The following is a 22,866-nucleotide window of genomic DNA, read 5'->3' on the forward strand; positions in this document are numbered from 1 at the left end:
TGTGTAGTCATACATGAATCTAGTTATAAATCAAATTAAGTTCTACAACACAGAATGTTAAGTGTCACAATAATTGAAGCTTCAGCAAGCGCAAGCTTTTCTCTACACCCCCACCAACATCTACAATAGTTAACTTTTTAAATATACACTATATGACAATTAAGACATATTAAAACGCCGGCAGACCCACAGCTGCAATTTCAGTTTCCACAAAATTCAAATCGGATGACAGCCAGCGTCTCAGGCCAGAAGGGCTCATGTTCAACCTTTCAAGAGCTTCTGAAATCCAGCACAAAGTCCCGAGCTGACCACAGGAGCTTTGAGAGCGTATTCTGAATAGCTTCAATCAAAGTTGATAAAACACCCCCTTGCTCTGAAATTAAACACTGCAGCTTCCAGGACTCTTGTCCACGGCATTTAAGGTGCTTGGGCTAGAATTAATGGTGGCATTTTGGTGGCCCCCATGGCAACATCTCCTGTGGGTGTCAAGGAGATGCCAGCCAGTAGCCAGCCCTGTGGAGTGGCAGCACCGTTGTGAAATCAGAGCATGTGACTTGGACACTTCAGATTTGAGTCCAGCTTTGAAAAAAAACAAACCCAAGACAACAGAGAGGCTTGTCAAGACAACAAAACAGCTTTGCCATCTCACCCTACACACGAGCCCATATAACAGTGAACACTTGACGATTCTCAAACTCACCCACTCCATTTTTTTGGGTAGAACACAACAAAATGATTTGGTTATCTGGGTATTGCTCTTTTTCTGCTGCTTCTAAGGCGCCATGTCACTAGAGGAGTTAGTGCAATAGAAGATTCCAGTCGAGATCTGACTGGCTGGCAAGGCAACAACACTGCTAATACAGTCAGTATTTCTTTTCCCCTGCAGTAAATGCATACGCGTCCAGAAGTGCAACACTGAGGCTAAGTTTGTTTTATAAAAAAAAAAAAAAAAAAAGTGATACCACCAATAAAGCATGGTGGTGCAAGTGTAATGGTCTGAGGCTGCTTTGCTTCCTTGGGACCAGGACCACTTGCTGTGATTAACGGAAAGATGAATTCGGCTGTTTACATCCTGAAGGAGAATGTCTGCCCATCGGTTTGTGCCCTCAATCAAGCACTCTTGGATCATGTCGTAGGACAAAGCTCCATCACATACTAGCACGTCCACCTCAGAATGGCTCAAAAGGAACAAAATTAAGGTTTTGAAGTGGTCAAGTCAAAATCCGGATTTAAATCCAATTGAGATGCTGTAGTGACCTTAAATGACAGTTCATGCAAGAAAACTCTCCAATTTGGCGGAGTTGAAACTATTGGATGGCGATGTAGATTTAAATTGGCATCTGACAGGTCAAATTCCGAGAAAAGCATACAATTCCATTGCACATTTTTGGGATGTGCATATTGCATGGGCCAACATCGCAATATGAAGATTTTTTAAAAATATATGGTGCAGCCCTAATTTTAGCACTTCTAAATTGAGTAGTTTAAGTGTAAAATGTTTAATATTTTATTCATAAGTTTCAACTAGGAGTGACAAACAGCTTGAAGCTAGCACGCTTTGTTATTTTGAAACCGTAAGAGCGTGAGAACGGGCTAACGCATAATAAAATCTGTGTGTTATAATAAATTAAAGTGTTCTGATGTGTTTAACTGTGGTCGTGCGTGAGGGGAAATTTGAGGAAAACGTTTTATATGATCTCGCTATATCGCGGATTTATGCTATCGCTGGTGGGTGGGTTTTGAATACATTACCCGCGATAAACGGGGGTTCATAGTACACCCCTCACAGAATGCGAGGTTAGCGCCATGCTAGTGATCAGTATGGGCGCCAACATCTGTGTACTACCGACAAACATAATCTTTATCTTAGCCCACGATGACTCTGTTTCAGGTGGATAAGCGACCTGGAGCGTAGTTATCGGAACCAAAAGATGTTAGAACAAAACAAAACCCACGCAGTACATCCGTCTCCTCCGCGCATGTGACCAGGGGAAGCCCAAGCACGCAGGTAGCCATCAACGAACGAGCGAGCCAATTGGCGGCTAACTAAATCGGCTAGCTCGGCTAAGTGGCTGATGGCGAGAAAAGCTAACCGCAGCTAGCTAGCAGATTAACGGGGGCGAGCGAACGGCAGGGGGGGGCATTACCCCTGATTAAAGCAGGGCCCAAACTATTTCGCATCATATTTATTCTGCCAACCCTTACCTTTAGAGTAGAGAGATTTGGGGGAATTGAGATCGAGATCCGAGCTGAGGAGGGAGACAAAATCAGAGGGCATCGCAGCGCTTCATCGAGGGGAGGGGAAGCAGACACACTTCGGCAGAAACCAAGTCGTTTTTCCTCGGCCAATCAATTGTGCGTCCCCCAGGTCGGAATGAGATAGAATACGGCATCGAAACACTACGAACGTATTGGACAAATTGGCATACAAAAAAAGTTTTAATACAAAAAAAAAAAGCACATAAAACCCCGTTAACTAGCACGTCTCATCACGTTGTGAGTCTGTGAGGGGAGACGCACACACAAACGCACGCACACACTCCTGTAGAGGTCGGCCCACGTCCTGGTTCCGCCCCCTTGGATGCGCATGCGCATTGGTGTCAAAACGTTACCAAGGCGGTATAACGCTTCACCAGTACCGTCTCGGTAACGTTTTGTCACCAATGCGCATGCGTTACTTATAGCCATAACCCTTATATATGATTCTTTTCCCAAGCACTCATCAAACTATCCTCAAAATGTCTGTCTGATAGTAGTATCTGGATGATGAATCCATCCATGATCAATGTATTTGTATTTAATATAAAAATGTATCTTTTTTTTCCCCATTTCTCTTCTACTCCACAGCAACGTTCCCCAACCCAGTACGAACCGGTCTCATGTAAGTACATTTTAACATGATGAGGTGTTCCGGGCACGACACACTTGGAGGGGACGCCGAGGATGACCCCAGGATATACGAGAGAGACTGTTTTCCAGCTGGTTTGGGAACATCTCAAGATTCCCCAGAAGGAGCTGGATGAAGTGGCTGGGGAGAGGGAAGTCTGGGATTCCCTGCTTAAGCTGCTGTCCCTTGGGTAAGCGGACCATGGCGTACAAAAATATTCTAAAACTGATTAAAAACACATTTCAGTTTCACTAAAAACAGTTATTAAAATTAGTAGTAGCTTTGTTTCAGAGAACCATCCAGAGGTAATCTTTTTACTTATTCTCCATGTTCCAAAGCTGTTTTGATGGCTTCATCGCCTCTTCCACAAGCCTGTCTCATATTATAATATTATAATTTGACAACAGGTTTTGTTTATTTGGAAGTAGTAGCCTTTTCTTCTGTCTTATTAAATTTCTTGTTCCCCCCTTCCAAAGAAGCTCCTCAAAATCTTCTTATGTAATTTTGCAAGCTTGTGTGCTTACTTTTTAATTTTAACAATGAATGCAATTTCCTATTCTCATCGTTTGAAATAATTTCTGCTGACCCTTCAAAGACCAACCGGCACACTTCTGTCCAAATATGCAAATGTCTTCTTGGGACTGTTTCTAAAGACCTGCAAACACTATCTCCACAGTTCTATGGCATTGGATGGATGGATGGATGGATGGATGGATGGATGGATGGATGGATGGATGGATGGATGGATGGATGGATGGATGGATGGATGGATGGATGGATGGATGGATGGATGGATGGATGGATGGATGGATGGATTGTATCGAAAGGTACATTCCTGATGTTGTGTCCTCCTAAAATATACGTTCGCCCCATGTAATTCTCAACATCAAGGCAAACCACATCATGTAGCATTGCTCACAGAGCTTCATAGTGAACCATTCTAGCATTTATTTGATATCCTTGATATTCATCTTAAAGTCAGTGTACGTTGACCTCACTAATAGCACAACGTTGACCCAATAATAGGACAACTACATGTTTCTAGTTGGGCAAAGCTGTACATGCAGCATGCTACTTGTGACATTATATAGAATTGCACTACCTGTATACTGAATATAGACTCCTTTACGGAAAACAAAGTGGTAATGTGTCATTTTAATAATAAAATTATAACCAGGTCTCATTTTCAAATGTCTTGATCATTGATGTGATGATAATTATTTCATAAGAAGTTGTGTAATTTTGCAAAATGAAATAATAAATTATTTTCCTACCCATTCATCCATTTTCTGCAGTGTTTGATTCCATTATGATAGTGGGTTAGGGTCATGCAATGGTACCACACGTAACAATGGAGAAATGTTCTTTTGTCTAAATTGTCCGTTCATGAAATATGGTCATGTCAATGCTAAAAATACATATGATTAAAAAGGTTGTTATAATCCTATAGCCAACAAACGTGTTACTATTTTGCTGCAGCAATTAAGTTTACCCCCCCCAAAAAAATAAAAATAAAAAACGTAACATAAATTTAGAAATGACGACGGCAAGCAAACGTCTCGCATTTCTTTTGACTCAATATCCCGTCAAACCCCGCGGCTGCCGTCATCATATTATTGCGGAAGTACCAGACTGCACAGTGCCTGTCGGCTAGTTTTGTTTTGGTTTCTAAGACGCTACTGTCACTGTGCACGGAACTTGCATTAAGTTTCCCATATTGAAACGCAATGGCAGCTCTTAAGTACGCTGGTATGGACGATACTGACAGTGACGATGAGTTACCTCCTGGATGGGAGGAAAGATCAACGAAAGATGGATGGGTCTACTATGCAAAGTGAGTGCAATCCGTCAACTATAACTAACAGTCATGGGTACGTGTTTGTTTGCGTTTCAAAAGTGTATTTATTTTGCAAGTACAGCATCTTGCTCTTAAAGGAGCCTGCACAACTGTATCGTGCATCGCTAATTCGTGCACCTGCAGTAGTTTTTTTTTTTTACGTGATTGATTTGTTATCTTTATATTTTATTATTGGAGAAAATGTAAAATAAAATAAGACATAACCTGATCACGGTACACTTTCTAACGTTTTCCATTTCTGTTTGTGTGACAAAAGCCACGATGAGATGAGGACACAGTGGGAACACCCCAAGACTGGAAAGAAGAAACGTTGTGCTGGAGGTTTGATACTTAATTATTCTTTTTGTTGTTGGTTTTCTCCTCCCATCACCACCAAAAGTATTGCAGTTTAATTCAAGTTTATATTAATTGTTTAATTGTATGAATTGCTCATCGTGTACATAATATCCCACAGAAAAGTAATTTCTGCCCTTTCCTCCAACAGATTTGCCATATGGCTGGGAGCAAAACACCAATGAACATGGTCAAATTGTTTACGTTGAGTAAGTTGATCGTCATAAAGAATGGTTAGGCAACACCGGTCCTCGAGGGCCGGTGTCCTGCATATTTTCTATGTCTCCCTCTTGCAACATATTTGATTGAAATGATCAGGATTGATATCCAGCTTCTGCAGACCTTGATAATTATCTGACTCACTTCAAGTAGTACATGATTCAAATCACTTTGTTTATCCACAATTGTAACATTTCAGAATATGAAAGTATTTTCCTACAATCTTTTTCGTAGCCACATCAATAAGCGAAGCACTCATTTCGACCCCCGCCAAGTGTTTACTGTGGAGGATGTGACGGTGAAGCCAAAACGCTATGATGGCAACTCTGCGGCTTTGGAGATCCTTCAAGGTCGGGATCTATCCGACAAGGTGGCCCTGATAACTGGCGGCAACTCAGGCATTGGTGAGTTCCTTTTTTGCACAGTATGCATAGATACCTTATGAATGCTTCAACTAAAAAGTACAACTATTACACAAATAATAAGTAAAATTTGCAGCTTGTAATAGCTGCAACTCTTTTGAGACGTTTGTGGGAATCTATTGGTCTTAAAGAATATTTGCTTACAGTAAAATTCATCTAAAGTTATCTGATGGGTTCTTTCATTAAATTAAAATCTTTAAAGTTGGAAATATAAAATTGGTCATGGCAGTTGGTATTGATGGGGCCCAACAATAAAGCAAACATTGGCATTTATTTTATACATCTGGACTTTAAATACGTCCACAAAAGTTGTATTTTCTTGACGAGAAAAATGGGCCACTCGTCCTTTAGTCTTTAGTCTCTTTGCCAGCTTTAGTAACTGTGCTTCCACAAAAGTACCACTGGGTGGCAGTGTTGTATAACGTTGGATAAAAATATGCGCCACAGCCCGGGCATTCATCAACATTAGCCTCCAAATTGTAAGACATAACACCCAAGAAATCACCCACGTAATGCTGAACATGACTGTGTTGAAGTTCATTAGCCGGGCTGAATTGGATGTCATTGTTAACCGCAACAAATGCGTGTACTCTGCTCGCAAAAGTATAAGTCACCATCAAATCCCCTGGAACCTAATATATCTCCTTCCCACGTTTTGTTTTGTTGTAGTTTGAACTCAGACAAGAGCAAAGTGTCAGCCTTCCCTTTTAAATGCTGTGCTCCGTTCAAGATGGATAACGATAGCTCCAGGGAAATCAAATCAACATAAAATGCTTAATTGTCTTTATATTCAAATGCTTTGTAGAAAGGAAGTGTTGCCGGGCTCTCTAATTGCTGTATGTACATTACGAGATGGGGCACTATAGTAGATTTACAGCTGCCTTGGGACTTTGATGGAACAATGGAGCTTCTGATCTTAATTGCCTCCCTATCCTTGATGTTTCTTCCATTTATCAGTCTCGACTCATATTATTAACAAATGGATTGTGTAAAAATGATATGCAGTCTTATGCAAATGTGTCTTTTTGTTTCAATATTTCTACTGTCAACAGAAACTGACTGAATGAACATGGTCACTTTAAATGAACTACACTAGGATCGAATATAATTCAATGTTTTAAAATACTGATGAATTCGCAATTCTTTCACACCTAAGACTCACAATAAAAACAAAACCAGATTTTCCAAGCAACTGTAAGTTAAATTTCATACAATCAAGCCCAAGCATCCTCTTTTCCATGGCTGAAATAACCCAAATTAGATGATGTAGGCTTAAAAGCTTGGCAATTTTTCCATCATCTGTCTGTCTGGCATGCAGTGACATTTGCACTCAAAATGTTTAGAAAGGATTGGACGGTCTGTAGTGTACTCTAGTTGTCACCACAAGAGTGCACAAGAGTTCCATGCTGCCACAAAGCCTTTAAACCATCCAAGTTGCTCCGCAAATGTCCAATTTTGCTTTTAAAAACATCACAATGAGAGACAGAGTCTGTGCATCACTTTTTGTGTGTGCGCGTGATGTATTTAGTACGTATATAATCTGCTCTGAATAGAACCAAGAAATGACTTTTTCTCCAGAGAATTATCAAACATTGTGCTTACAAGAAAACGGCGACATTTTAAATACTTATTATACCCATATTAACATAACCTTTGTTTTACTCGACCACGTATTAAATATGCAGCACCTCGTAATTAACAATACTCTTTTAGTAATTGCTTCTACTTGTGTGCTCCTTTGACATTCCACCAGTGAAATGTGGTTATGCCAATTGGCTGGAGCCACTTAGCATTTTAATGGCATCAATAGTGTTTTAATCCAAGTGTCAAGGCTATTTCCATTTTCTTGAGTTCGTATTTCTCCGCAGGGGAATGTGACATTTTTATTAGGGATGGAAGGATATTATTTAATTAGCACATTTACATTTCACGTCTTTAATTTAGTTTCTTAATGTACATGGATGAAGAGTGGTGGGGGGGAAGACGTGTAGGAGTTTATTTATGCGTGAAATGTCAGATTTTGTGGCCGGCCTTGAAGCAGACTAGGGACTTGCCGAGGTGATCACGACGGCGGTTCCCCCCGCATTAGTCTTCCTCACGCCGCTTTCCCGTGTAAATTAAAAAGCACTACAAACCCGAATGGTGTTTTTAATCGTGATAATGGAAATGAATGATCTCACTTTGTTTTCTCCTTCTCCAGAGCCCTTCTCTCTCTCCTGCCTTTAAAGGTTTTCTCACTCTTATAGACCCGTGCTTGTACCTCCTCAACGATTTCTAAGTGGCTTTGACCCAGGCCCGAGCCCTCCTATCCATCCCTATTACACACTCCTGCTCTGGTCCTAATTCCTCTCCTATCAAATAAACTCTTTGCTCATTTGCTGGACGAGGCTCCATGGGACAGTTGTCCTTAAAGGACCATAATTTTGTGAAAATCCTTTTTTTTTTTTCGAAGGTAGGAGGCCGTGTTGATTTGGAGTCATCTGGTCAAATCTAAACAAACAAATGAGAAAATTAATATAGCATATTGATAAAATGTTTGTGGTTGTCATGATATCGGAGCCTTTGAATGTTGAAACGTTGAAAAATTTTGATTAAAAAAAAATCATAATTTTAGTCATAGATAGTAAAACTAGTCACTCGTCATAATTTTACAAGATTAAAGTTGAACATTTTCAAGAAAAATAATGCCTGGGAAGGTAGTTGTTTTTAAAACATGAAAAAGGTTCCGATCTAAATTCATGGCCCTATCTGCCATGTGCTTTTGTTGTTTACGTGCTGGGTCAATGCAGGAACTACAGTTGACAAAATAGGAAATGACAAGGATTTGTGAGGGAAGCGCTTCATAATGTTCTGTCGACTTTTTCCAATGTTATTCATGAAAGACTAACATTGTTGCGTGTTTGTGTTGATCCCCGTGTTGTGTGGGAGAGGATTAGGTGTTAGGGCCGGTGCTCTCCTCTCTCCGGATGGAGAGATCTCTAAGCATATTCAGTGAGTCGCGGCGCTGCGAGGAGCTTCAGCGCACAGATAAAAAAAAAAAAAAAAAAAAACGGCAACCCGGCTTTGTGGCTGATCATTAGATTGTGGCAGATTTGTTAAGCATAACTGCCATTAAATTGGCTGCAAAGCTCTGGTATTTACCGCGCCGCTGTTTATGAATAAGGACCCCCCTCAAAGAGTGACGCGGCCGTGCGTTAAAGCAGAGCGCGACTATGGAGGAGAATGCATTATTCATAGCGGGAGGAAGTAGATGGATAAAAAGATGTTGCCAGCGAGAGTGGCGTGTCTGCGTCTTATTCCGTTTGTCCTGGAGCATCTCCGAGTGGCTGCCTGTGGCTTAGATGACATCCACAGTTTATCTGTGTTCAGCAGTCTGATCAAATTTTGTGTGTATGTGTTTGGAGAGTGCGTCGACTTTGAGTGTGTGAGGAAATCCAGATTTCTTCTTTTTCCCCTCCCTGGCTTTCTGGTTCATTTTCTTTATTAGCCAAAGTAATGAGCAGTTTTGCTTGGTTAGTCAAATTATATGCAACTTTAGAGAGGTGTCAGAGGCCAGTCTGAAAGAGCTGAAGTGACTGGAGTGAATACATTTTAGGCTTTGCACCCAATGTACTCTAAACTATATTATAATTAAAACCTCGATAGGATAGGGTTGGTAACTTAAATGATGGAGGGGGCCACAATTTTCTCTACGAGCGCACACTCTTAAACAGATGTATGACAAAATGCTATTTTAAATATGGCCAAAATACATGCAATTATATTGTATGTGCTCATTTAAAAGACTCGTTTAAAAATTACCGTTCAAGGATGGCACAAAACTGCTCCAGCAGACCAACATTTAGTGCAGGTGCAATTTAAAAAAAACAAAAAACAAAACCTTACTATTGTCAGTTAATGCTGTGCAAGACCATGATGAGAGATTGTGTCCCGATTTTTTTTCATGCGTGTGTGTGTCCCGAGGTTGACACAGAGGGTCAGAGCGAGGGTAGGGGGGCAGGGTTTAGACAGCAAGGGACAGGGAGGGGTAATAGGACCACTTTCAGCGCTCTGGCCTGGAACAGCTCAACCTTGGGCAGTAATTACGAACCATACATCCCACTTTTGGGGTGACATCTCCCTCCTCATGGGCTAATGGAGGGGAATTAAATGGGATCTTAAAAGTCTGAAAAATGGGAGTATATTGGGGAGGGGGGACTCCCATGTTGGGTTTTGAGAAGGTGCCAAGGTGTACTTAGCACTGAGAGATTCCGAGAAATTGATCAAATTATTTATCAATTTACTGTATGCCATGCATCAATCAGTTGTTGAAGCTTTAACTTGCAAACCTTAAAAGTATTGCTTCGGTGCCATTTTGTGGCATCATTTAGTGTGTTTGATGCGTGTAACTTTAAGGGGTGCGGCCTAATGAGTGGGGTTAAGATCTGGAGTGAGTTTGTCAAGTTATTTTGCATGTGAGCATTTGGGTGCGAGTGGGGGTCCACAGCAGTTCCTTGAGAGTGTTTTCATTTTTTATTTGTGAGTTAGATTGTCCTGTTAAAAAAAAAAAAAAAAACTGCTGAGAGTGCTGTGGTATTTCTGGGTTTACAGCACTGTAGTGATGGTCATGGAGAATTAAATTTCTTAATATGAGATACAATTATTTTACAAGTACAATTGTGGTGAGAATGCACCAACATGTACCAACTTATTACAGTTTGTATATGCCAATACTGCTTTATTTACAACACTTTTAAATGTAGTTTTGATTATCGCTAAGTGTTGTAAGGAACTCTAAGTCGACCATCTCAAAGAGCAAGATTTTAGTTATAGAAATTGATTGAATAATCTTTTCAAGTGAACCGTTGAAAATACCTTTCGACCACCATTTATTGCGACGCACCTGCAAAATGGGGGGTTGTGGCTAGTTAGGACAAGCTGTTAGAGTGAAAGACATTTTGCTCAATCACTCTTGATGAGCTCCGAAAATGTATCATTAAACCTTCTACTAATGTGAAGGTCTGAGAATTTTTATGCATAAAAGAAGTTGACTGCAGAAAATTAAAAACCATAGTCCAAGGGAAATAGAGAATTAAATTGTGTAATAAACTGTCACACATCCATAACATTCATTGCTCGCTTCAGAAGCGAGCACACACAAGTAAAGTCGTTTTATACTTTGTCTTACAATTAAAAATGGTGCTAAGTGATTCTTTGTGAGCAAAGAGATACAGTACATAGTCTAGTCATGTGTTGCCCGCTTTGCTGAGAGAGGACCGCGGGAACTCGACATGTTTACCCACAGGTCTTGTAATGATCCCAATTGACTTGTGTTTGTCCAATTGTACTACAGAGCTTATTTTAGTTAAATGCCTCTTTGGATGCAGATCAAGAGCGAGTGGGAGCAGGCAGGCGACGGCGGTGGCGGCGTTTGCCAAATAAAGCCGCTCACTGACGAGGCTGGTAATGATCTCATTACACTGAGCCAATATACCTGTGTACGAGGGGGGGGGGGGGGGGTCTGGAAGGGGGGGGGGGGGCAGAGAGGACAAACAAAGCGTGAAATCACTAAATCACACTCATTATTGGGGGGGATATCTGAAGGGCCAGGATCCTAATGTACCATGAAGAGCATTCGTTGCTTAATGGACATTTTACACCATTCTTTTATGCATCATAGTAAAACACATTTTTAGCAGTAGTGGTGCTTTTTCATTTTCTGATTAGTAGTGTCAAGTATACTGCGTTAACGACAGTGCTTCACCAGATCCAGCACTCAACATTGTGGTTCTATTTTCAAATTTATATTAAATGATCTCATATTTTTGAGTGATGGTTTTGAAGTGATTTCTGCAAGGCACCCAAAATGTTCACGTCAAATTCTCCCTAGCAACAAGTGGCTGCGTGTTGAATTCCGTGTGGAATTCCGTTGATCAATTGCGCCTGATCAAAAGCAAATGAGACAAAATAGAGTGCAGTACTTCAACAGAGTCTGTTGCTCCACTATCCACGAGGGGCTCAATGATTTGGAGTTCTCGTGTATTGTGAAAAACTCAGTCAAATGCAGGACATAGTAGACATACCGGTACATTTCCCCGAGCGAAAGAACCTGTAGTTTCATTCCACAGGCTGGCAGAATAGCGCATATTGTAAAACAGCTTTTGGCGACCTACCAGAGCAAAAATGAGAAAACCAAACTGTGCGTGTGACCTCTCGTCATGTTCCATCATGAGAGAACAATGGCGAAACAGGCTGCCGCTGTTGTACATTTGACCGGGAACTCATTTGAGTCGCCCTCTCTACCACAAAGTCTCTGTTACAGCACCGCTCGCTCTCTTGTTATTTCACAATTAATGTCGAGCCCTTGTTATTTGTCACTGCAAATACACGGCTCCGTTGATGCCGCGTGCTGTTGCTGCCATATTCTAATTTGTTCTCCATTATGGAAAACACTGGCGCTCCTTAATTTCACTTTCATGGTGTGTACACACAACAAGTGAGGGGGGGGCGGGGTGAGGCGTTGTTGTTTACCAGCAGCTAGTGGTGCTCCTGTCCATTTTGTAACATTTCAAAGAAGCTTTTACTTCATGCTGTTTTTAGGGCCTGAAAACATATCCTATTTAAAGTATAAATCACATTGCATCGATACCATGTCAATGCTTATCTCAATTTACAATTGTAGTTTTCCAAGCCGATTGTGGATGAAAGAAATACTGTATCACCTACCACAGAATAATAGCTTGGAAAAATCTAATATCAACAACTGACTTTTGCAAAAGTATTAAATGATTTTTTTTAAGTGACAATTCTACTGGCAAAAAATATTGTCTATGATTCGTGGCATTATATAATATGTTTTCATTACTAGTTTTATTGCACAGGAGAATAAGCAGCACTTAGAAGTGCTTCATGTAAAAAGTCAAAATCATCATTAAAAAGAGATACAAGATCTCCATCGGTCTGAAGAAATATGCTTCACCCCCAATACAATATATAATTCCAAGTTTCTGATTGAAAAAGTTCCAAATCTCATTCTTTATATGCTCTATATAAACATTTCCTGTTTGTTAAATCCTGTCGGCCTGCCTGCCTATTCAAATGATGCATTTAATCTGTGTCTGTGTCACTCTGCTCCTTCTCCCTCCCTGTCATGTTGTTTTTATTTTCTCCATTTCCCGCGGGTGGAATGATTGCCGCTCTCCATCGCAGTCCCCTCCATTACACCTAATAACGAGTCATATAATTTAATTCCATGCTTCACTTGTCAGCGCGGCAGCCTTCCAATCCGGCTCCAATTTCGGTTTTTAATAGATATTGGTCTTTACCACTCTCCTCACAAGTAGGCCTCCCAGTTTTGATCATAATGAAAATCAGATTAGGACCTATAATCTAATTACGGTTCATATTAATCCGCCCTCTGATACCTCGCGGTGGACCCTCTTTGCCACAATCACTTATTGTGGCAGTTTGTCAGTCAATGCGCTTGCTGGGTGCGTTGGAGTCAATTTAAAGGTGAGAGTGAGAAACGTAGCCGCTCTCACAGAGACTTGCAGTAAATGTCAGCGGAAATAAGAAAATACGGCGAAAGTTGATCTAGTAAATTAATTCAACCTACGGCTCGAAATGACCCATTTAGACTTGTAATTTAGAAATGAACTTCTCTGCCTTCTATCTTTTAGTTTTTGTCACTTTTATCGGTAGCGCGTGATTTGGCTGGAGCCACGCAGTGCTGTAGTCTCGGACTGATAAATTCTCTCGCTATCAGCCGACCGCGTTCCATTTCAGAACTCTGGCCTTATCGGTGGCCCTTTGATGCTGCCGACTGCCACCGCACCAAAGGTTCAGTTTGTGTTTGATTGTCCATTTGACTTCCTCTATTATTAGACGTGTTTGTCATAATTACCCCCATCAATGCGTAATTACCAACATAATTAATATCCGACTCCCTCCCTCCCCTCCGTCCTATAACGAGCCGACATAACGAGCGGAGCAATACCTTCTTCGGAGACCATGGCCACATCCCCAACTTTATCTTTTCGGGCTAGAGGAAATAGACCAGAACCACAATAATTCAATCAGTGTCATCACTTCTGAGAGAAATGATTAGCTCTCTGCGCCGAGACCACTGGCTCACTCTGTGAAATAAATTACATGAAAACTTGATAGTGATTCTTTCTGGCCCTTCCTCCTACATTTGATACAACCTCTGAGAATCACTTATCGCCCCCTTTGAAGCATCTCATAAAAAAGAAATAATAAAAAAAAAAAAAAAATTAAATGTCTTGTTTCTGTCCTCATGTTCTAGGCTTTGAGACAGCCAGGTCTTTTGCACTGCATGGCGCCCGTGTTATCCTGGCCTGCCGAAACCTTTCCCGGGCCAACAAGGCCATCAGCGCCATACGGGAGGATTGGGTAAGTCATCCACTTTAGTCTTAAATTCTAACTGGTCAATAGATAACAGTGGCCCGATGGTCCGGGGCCATTACGTGACTGTGTCGGGGCCACCCGAGGTTTACTGATGCTCACGATCAATTCAATATCTTGAGTTTCATCCACTCAAATTCATTAACCATCATTGATTTTTTTTTTTCGAACATAGCACACCTTTTATATGCATCAGGTTAAATCCTTCTATAAGAATGTCTTGAACAAAAAAAAAAGACTTAGGAAGGAGCCTGTCTACGTTGACTTTATTACTTGTATCTCAAATTATATTCCACTTTTGAAATAAATGGATTCCACTCATCTATTCTAGCCCCACTTAAAACACCAATAAAATTTCTAGTTTCATATGACTTGTTATCCCACATGTTTGGGAGAACAACCGAACTTTATTTGGGGTTATTCAGAGTCCCTTTACATGGTGCCCATTTAACAGGAGTTTGAATGTGACTGGTTAATTAGGACCACAGCCACAGTTATAAGAGGGTGTGCACACTTGTGCAACCACAATGTGTCGCTTATTTACCTTTACTTTCGCTCTCAAAGTTGTCATTGTCAGTTGAGTTGTCCAGCTTTCAGCTCACGTTTTTGGTGAGAGGTTTTAAATGATTTACCTACATCTCACTTTTATCGATTCCAAAAAACTGACATCTGAACAGGGGGGTGTAGACTTTTTCTAGCCATGCGACATGTTTAAAATGCGTTTCACCATTCCGTTTTCCATGGGACAGTTTTTATTTTTTTATTTTAATAATTTATCAATGAAGCAATATGCTGACATAAAACTATTAATTCTCTAACTGTTGCATGAACAACATAAACAATTTTCAAGTATCTAATGCTTCATCTGTGTGCACGCACTTAGGTAAGTAAATAATTTTATTGAAGAGATTTGAACAGGCGTCCGCCGTGCTGGGGCGTGGGGTGAGAGGGAGCATCTGATAATTACCCAAGATTATTGCTTTAATATCGCAGCGCTTGCGACTCGTCCGCAGATTTATGAGTGTGGGAAAATAAACAAGTGAAATGCGGCCGCTGGAGCAGAAAGAATAAGCCATTAGTGCTGGCTTGATTACAGAGCGCAGCAGCACAAGTGGATGAAGCAGCCGAAACGGAACGAGGCGATGACGGAAAAAAGAGACGAGCCTGAGAGTGGAAGAGTAAATCTTCAGTGTTTAAACTCAACACAACCTTTAATTGAAAGATCCCCCTGGGGCTGGCAGTATTGTGTGAAAAAGTATTGTGTGTATTGGGGAAAAAAACCCCAGATAAACCTGAAACCGAAAGCCAGTATACATCGTCTAAGAATGAAGCAAAAGATTACATCCAAAAATGATGGTACCTTGACTCCCTGTACAAGTGACACAACTTAACTGTTAAAATTCCTGATTTTCCATTTTTATACGTGGGGTCTGTCAGCTTTAAAAAAAATATATATATTTTTAGATGTGAAAGTAATTGAAAAATAATTAAATTAATTAATATTAATCAAATACATTTATTATTATTATTGTTATTAATTGAATAGAATTATTATCATTATTGTTATAATTAATTAATTAACCTATTAAGTGACAGTACACCTTTAGCAAGAATTCACTGTGTTGTGAACTGAAATGTGCTAACTTAAAGCGGCTGGATTTAGGAGATTCCATCATATGCTGAGTCCTCCAAGTCCGCTGAGGCTCGCTTCCTTCTCTAGGAATCCCCCCCATTTAAAGACTAATGAATAAAAGTCACAATATCAGAATCAATCTTTGCCCCTCTGCTGACATTATTAATAGATTCAGCAAAAGAATAGAGAGGAGGATTAATCTTTAAGATGATGGATGGACTTCGCTCGCCTTCCCATGCTCCTGCGCTGAGGTCGTTGTGATAAGAGGGTATATTTTGGGGTCCGCCGTACAAAAGGTCATCATATCTACTTCCAGGTGTCTCTCCCGAGTTCCGCTCCGGCTGCCAGGAGTGGAACCGCTGTCCCGATTGCACGGGACCTCTCACCTTTAACTACAATGCTTAAACCCATTACTCTGAGCTGCCTCTTTCTTTCCTTGACGCCCGCCTCGGACAGAGCGGGCCAACGCTGCCGTCGAGCGGTGCAGTGTAGCGCCGTGTTCTGACAGTAGGAATAATAATGGAGGGGGGGCGGCGGGTCAAGGCAAGATAATGGGCAGGTCAGAACAGCCAGTGGCTGTTAGGAAGAGCAGGGTCAGAGGGCTTATCCTTCCCAGCCACATGCACCGCGCTATGCCAAGAACAGCGACAGTTAAAGGGAAAAAAAAAGACCACACACTTGATAGAACATTCCAGGAAATTTTTTTATGCGCTTAGTTGGGCCAGGTCAGTTGTAGATGAGGTCATTTTGGGGGGGTTAAAACTGGTGTGCATGTAATATATATATATATATATATATATATATATATATATATATATATATATATATATATATATATATTTTTTTTTATATATTTTTTATATATTTTTTTTTTTTTTACGATGAAATGATAATCCATTCTCATTCATTCATTTAGTATAAATAAAATCGAGTCAAGGTATGTGTTAAAAATATCTGTATTTTTATATAATTATGATATCATTTATTCTATTGTGTATTTAAGACTATTGTGGAACGCGCAATACAAATCTCATTTATTATCATCACTGTTAATATTTTGTAACTTTTTTAAAATTTTATTCTTTGAAAAGGGATGCACCAGATTACTCACAGAGGAGTCATTTCCCCCCCCAAATTATCCATTTAACTCCAATTAACCATTTAGTATTTGGTAAAATAAAAAGCAGGTTAAATACACAAGTAAAATAAAGTGATTTTTGCAAATGGACAGATGAGCCACAATAATTGTAAATTAGGTAATTAAAAGATGCAAAATATGTGCAATATCTTCCCCCTGGTAAAGTAATTCTAAATATTACTATTTAATCCTTCACATATTGTTCACTGAAAACATTCAAAGAAAAATGTCAAATATACATCAACACAATCTCAAATTGGAGTGCCATCTTGTAACCAAATATTTTTCAAACGTGCATATTTTATGTTTACCAGTAATTAAGATATTAAATTCTAACTGACAATTCCATTAATTACTTCCACCAACAATAATTTATTAAGCAGCTTTAAAATGACCTACCTGACACCATTAGCATCAGGTAGCGGCCAGGTGGGGGGGAAAAAACCTCAAAACTTGACATTGTTCAGTGCCCTCTGCCCCGTACACTTTACATGTTTAAATCCTCCTGACCCCGCCTTTCCCTCACACCGCTCCTCAGCAATTCTGCTCACACTACGAAGCTAGGTTAACTTTCCGGTTAACCACCAACATGTTGCCTGAGTGTCGGGGATTTACTTTTCCTGATTGCCTGTAAAATTCTGCTTATCTTTGACTCTATCGTCTGTCTCCCAGGGCTGTAATAGTCTCCCCTGAGGGGGCACATCACTGCATGCAAGGCCCTTTGCCCCTGAGTTGCATACAAAACACACACACGCACACACACTTTTAATTTTTATTCCAAAATGCTTACCCCCCCCCACACACACACACACACACACACCACCACCACCACCACAAACATGCACACACACAATAGCACTCAACAACACATGCTAATGAGGTTCTTTGTAAAAGTGCTAATTAGTAAGTCAGTCACTGATTGCTGTGCTTGTTTTTGTTGTGTGTGCGTATTTGTGTAGTATGGTAGTGGGGTGCGGGGGTATTATTAATATGGCTGTGGTGTGGCTGTTGTGGAGAGTTCTGTGCTGTCAGAGTCTGCTGTGGAACCAATTAGGCTAAAGCCCGTTGTCCACTGAGGCTGCTAGTCTGTTGCTTGCAATGTCAAGCAGCAACATTAACACGGGTCAAAGAGGCGGACACTATCGCACATATTCCGGTACACATACGTTCACCAGCTATAGACGAGTTTTGTCATTCTTTCAAGTCCGCACAGAGTGACACAACCTAATGCAACCGAACCAGACAATTGCGAACAAATTACAGGACTGTCGGGGACATGCTCACTTGGTGATAGCACACATATGTAGATTAAATGCAACAGAAAAACTTCAACCTAAACAACCTTGTGTCGACACATTTTTTCTTCCTTTCTTCATAATTTGTCTGCCGCCCCCATAATAAAATGCCGACTTTGGTACCTTCGTTCTAGACAGTGTAGACATGGGCTCCCTCTAGTGGTACAAAATGAATCACAGAATTAAACGTTGCAAAGTGGCAAAGTAAAAGTACAAACCAAAATCACCCAAAAGGAGGATGGCACAAACAAAGTAACAACAATGAACAGGGCTGGACGCAGCGCCTGATAAAGATTCACAGGAGGATAATATAAGTTACTGAGAACAGCGCTTAAATATTGTAGGACGATTTAATGACCAAATGCATTCAACTTAAAGAACTGTTTGAGAACCATTGTTCTAGAAAGTTACTTTCTTGCATGACTGCCTTGGTTAAGATACATTACATGCATTGAAACCCAAGGTGGTGTAACTATCCCTTTAACCTGAACTTGTATGCGTAGGGAGCGAGTGGTACTAGTTGATATTGTGTGTGTGTGTGTGTGTGTTTGCCTGTATTGTCTAATTACCTTGTGCATAACCTCCCCTGGCAGCCTGACAGGCCGAGTTGCCCCCGCCGGCCAACGTGCCACGCCACGCTCTTCCCGCTGAGGCGGACAGGAAGTGACACATAGGAAATGCTGACCTGGTTGCTCGCAGGCCCCTCCAGGGCCCCCAGGATGCTGAGCTTTTAGTCGCTGCACCCCTCTGCTTCATATTGAAAATCAGGAAAAGTTGCGCCGGTTGCTGCATCTTTATTTGAATTCCGGGTTTTGGCTTGGGCCGTCTTTCATGTCACATGTTTACATGTTCTAGTTAGAGTACTGAACATATGGAAAGAGAATCATCAAGGCCATTTTAATTCATACGAGAATGGCCAACTAGAATTACAATCTCTTGAAGTCACTCAGCCTTCATTTAAATAGATAAATGTTAACATTTTTAACATTTCTAAGGGAGAGAATAATTACTCACAAAGTCTTTCATCTTTTTTATTCAAGAGCCCGTCGACCCTCTTGATTGCAACCGACATTGGTGAAGATTTTCTTGTCAAATCCGAATTTTTATGGTTGTACTTGGAGAGCTGTTTTGTTTGAGGTGGTACAAACTTTGAGAGCTGCTACTATAAATCGTCATTTATTGTGAATGTCTGTTTGAATATCGCCTTGTGTGTGGTAAAGAAAACCTATAAAAGCGCCGTTGTGCTGATGCGTCACTGCGAAAGAAAGCTTTGTTAAATCCAGTTGAAATGATTCGCCCGTGATTCTCCTACTCAAGCAGACTTGTTTCGAATAGTCCCCAGACTATATTGACATCATAGCTGCACCTCCACCTTTCCATTCTGTCCCAACCTCATCCTCGAATCCTCGCAGCTCTCTTAATTTCCACGACATCCGCGGCGCCGCCTCTCGTCTAAGTTGCATGCGTCAGCTTCTCCAAGGAGACCTTTTCATCAGTCTTTTACCTGGTTATTTATTTGTTTGCATTTTGCCCCGTGTTGTGTGTCTGTCGACTGAGAATAAAAAGCTTTCTTATCCTCCCCCGACTATACAATCTATATCGCCTTGACACGACAAAGATGGGTCGGATATACGGAATTGCCGTATGTAAATTGAAATTTGAAAAGCTCTTTCGCCTCGTCTCCCAATGAAAGAACAAAAGCAACTGTGGGATTTAGTGTGATATACCACTAAAGGGATTTTTACAATGTGGTTTGTGGGATTATTAAGAAAGCTTTTGTAGCATGTAGGGAATAAAAGATTTTTCTGTCAACATTTATGCAAGCAGGTATTCCACACGCTTGTGTTTATTGTGCTGGGCCACATTTTAAAATAGACAAATGTGTCATTTATGGTTTATGTAAGAAAATCAGGTTCAAATGTGTATGTAGTATTTTTAATTTTAAAGGGGATGTCAAGTCAAAAAAAATCTTTACAGTAATATGTTCTATGCGCCCCCACTAGTTCAAAAATGTCATTCTGATGAATATTGACCATTTGTATCCATCTCAGGGAGTGTGGCAGTCATGTCTTTTTTTTTTTTTTAAATGTACAAAGAAATTTTCCATTCAAATATTTTTCATTGTTATTAATAAACCAGTAAACTAATTATGCCATGAGACAAATGACTAAAAAAAGAGACAAACAAAATGATATTTATACATATATAAGAATCCAACAGCTATATAATGTAATTCCAAATAATGTAAATGCTCCGTGGACCAGATTGTAGACAGCAGCAATATGTTACTGGGCTACGTTGTAGCACATGCGTAGGCACACGTTCATCCTCATGACTTTTTCATATTTAAATGCTTGATTATGCATTTTGCATAGCTGTGGGACATGCATCACTCTTCCCGCGCTGCTAATAAAGTGACCAGGGAGATGGGGCTAACTTAAATGAATCCTAAAGTTGCCTGCCTTGCAATCTTGCGCCGTTTAGCTCTCCTCATGTCCATCCGCTCTAACCAGGTGCTCGGTCTCCCGAAGAGGTGTGGCCTGCCTCTAATTGCCTGGACCGCGTTGAACTATCAAGTGAACTATGGGCAAACGCTCTGCGTGAAAGAGTGCCGCCGAGGAATAATTTTGAATAAATCCCGTAGTTATCCGGGTCGTATTTTATGCCGGATAAGCAGTTCGGCGTGGGCCTTTCCCGGTGACGGGTCACTCGCCACGGGTCACGTTTGGCAGGATTTAAATGATTTAAATGATGTCACCGCCACCGAAGGGGGAACAGGTTGAGGAAGGATGTGTAAGGCAGCACCTCTTTGTTGTTTGAACCTGACAGGCTCTCATCCCTCACCCTCTGAAGGCTGGGCTCGTAGCCCTGGGACAGGGGGGCGGGGCGGGACCAGATGAGGTGAGAGGTGGCTTGGATCTCTTTCACACTTTTCCTCCCTTTGCCAGAGGAGAATGTATTTTGTTTTATTGAAGTCACAGAAGTGCTGAGCACAGAGCGATGCGAGGCCGTGTTTTAATTCACAGGAGGAGGCAATTGGGAATAAATGCGGCCAAGCTGCTTGATGCCTGCCAAACTAACCAACATGCTCAAAGCATCTGGCAAATGGCTATCACATTTATCTGCTATGATCCCCGTTTTGAGACTGCTTCGATCGGGCTAATTGTGTGGTGGCTCATAATGGAAATGGGCTATAGGAGCAATTTGTTAAATTTTTTTGAACGGGCTTCTTGCCATGGCTGCAGAAAGCTAGATTGCGGCATTAAAATGCTATTGATCGATACAGCTTCTCAAAAACAAGGTTTTTTTCCGTTACATGTTTTTAATAAAGTAGAGTAGAACTGTAGCAACACAATCAAATAATAGTTATTTATGACTAGTATATTTAAATAGCTTGGATATCAAGTAGCTTTCTCTCTCCATCAAACAGGCACTGAGAAGGGAGGGCTTACTTAACCAGCTTGAGTTCAGCAGACGTCTCACACACTTTCCAGGGATTCTTAAAAGTGCCATCACATGCACGTTTGACTTTATTGGGAGGGACACTGAGGACTAAATTAGAGGGAAAAAAAACCCCAGATAAACCTGAAATTAAATCTGAAGTATGATTCAAGTGACTGAGACATTCAGCAAAAAAGTTCCTCATCTTTCCCATTAAACTTCGATCAGTTCACATCATCTAGAACTTCTCGGTCACAATTTTTATACTATCCAAATGTCCACATTTTTCCGTAGCGTTTTCCACATTTTCCATGGCAACATTGCCAAATTAGTGCAGACGTTTAATGTTTTTTCTAGACTGATTCATTCTATTGCATGTTCAGATCATTCAGGACATCTGAGGAACTATTTTTCACATTTCCCCAAATTCACCAAATTGTATTTATTCCTAATTTTCCCTTTCAATATTACAATATCAGTACAAACTTTTTCATATTGACTTCATCCTTCCATGCACTCATTCCAGCTCATTCCTTAGGAACCAATTATCAAATTTCCACTTTTTTTTTTTAATTATGATTCTATTATTTCCATGACTAAATTTCTAAATTAATTGATGCATCTTTTCATTTCCTCAAAGTGATTTTCCACTCGTCTCTCATTTCTTTTGAGTGTGTGTTAACCTTTGCAAGGTTTTTCTAGCTATAGGATGTGCCTGGTAGAGGGCAAATTTTCTACATGTACCGCACATTTTTTTCAGACTCACATTGAACATTTCTTCCATTTTAATTTGTTTCCCAGCATTTTATTGCAGCGTCAGCTCTTCATTATTCACACGCAATTTTCTTCCCAAGTTGTACTTCCTAGTTAAATGTAATTTTGACTCTGATGTTTGACGTATCAACTGTGAGACTCCGTGGCTCGTCACGTCGTCTTTCATCGCCCGCTAAGGGTGGTCATAGACGAGAGAGAAGGCCCTAATGAGTTTAAATGTCTCTGCGTGTTCACGTCGGACTGAGCGGAAAGGACTGTATGCTCATAGTCTCTTGTCACTTAGCGTTTGCTACGGAAGCCGGACTGATTGAGCACACCAGTGCATCGCAGGTCATCAACTGGAATTGACATGTCTCCAATTGACTTGCCAGCCTAAGCAGGCACAAGCACTTTTAAACCGTAAATAGCATCCTTCAACGTGTAAGATTAAGGTTTTGCTTTGAGTGATATTTCCTTCACAGCT

General features: G+C 40.7%; 2 protein-coding genes across 7 annotated transcripts in view; one reads left to right on the plus strand and one right to left on the minus strand.

The window, feature by feature from the left end:
- Positions 1-4,258, minus strand: part of nfat5a (nuclear factor of activated T cells 5a) — a 26,564-nt gene extending 22,306 nt beyond the window's left edge. The window contains exon 1 of one of the 2 annotated variants that reach the window (XM_088379042.1): positions 4,162-4,258. In XM_088379042.1, coding sequence (XP_088235168.1) covers positions 4,162-4,165 — 4 coding nt within the window. In that variant the 5' untranslated portion in view covers positions 4,166-4,258. Of the gene's footprint in view, positions 1-2,205; positions 2,554-4,161 lie in introns of those variants that run through there. The other variant, XM_088379041.1, reaches the window with a different exon arrangement.
- A 219-nt stretch (positions 4,259-4,477) lies between these two features.
- wwox (WW domain containing oxidoreductase) overlaps positions 4,478-22,866 on the plus strand; it is a 131,626-nt gene continuing 113,237 nt past the window's right edge. For all 5 annotated transcript variants that reach the window (XM_088377506.1, XM_088377507.1, XM_088377508.1 and 2 more), the window contains exons 1-5: positions 4,478-4,721; positions 5,002-5,066; positions 5,230-5,287; positions 5,532-5,701; positions 14,004-14,110. In XM_088377506.1, the coding sequence (XP_088233632.1) occupies positions 4,615-4,721; positions 5,002-5,066; positions 5,230-5,287; positions 5,532-5,701; positions 14,004-14,110 (507 nt within the window). In that variant the 5' untranslated portion in view covers positions 4,478-4,614. The remainder of the gene's footprint in view (positions 4,722-5,001; positions 5,067-5,229; positions 5,288-5,531; positions 5,702-14,003; positions 14,111-22,866) is intronic.

Source organism: Syngnathus floridae, chromosome 6, assembly GCF_059516105.1.
Source record: "Syngnathus floridae isolate MCC-2025c chromosome 6, RoL_Sflo_1.0, whole genome shotgun sequence".
NCBI classification, from domain to species: Eukaryota; Metazoa; Chordata; class Actinopteri; order Syngnathiformes; family Syngnathidae; genus Syngnathus; species Syngnathus floridae.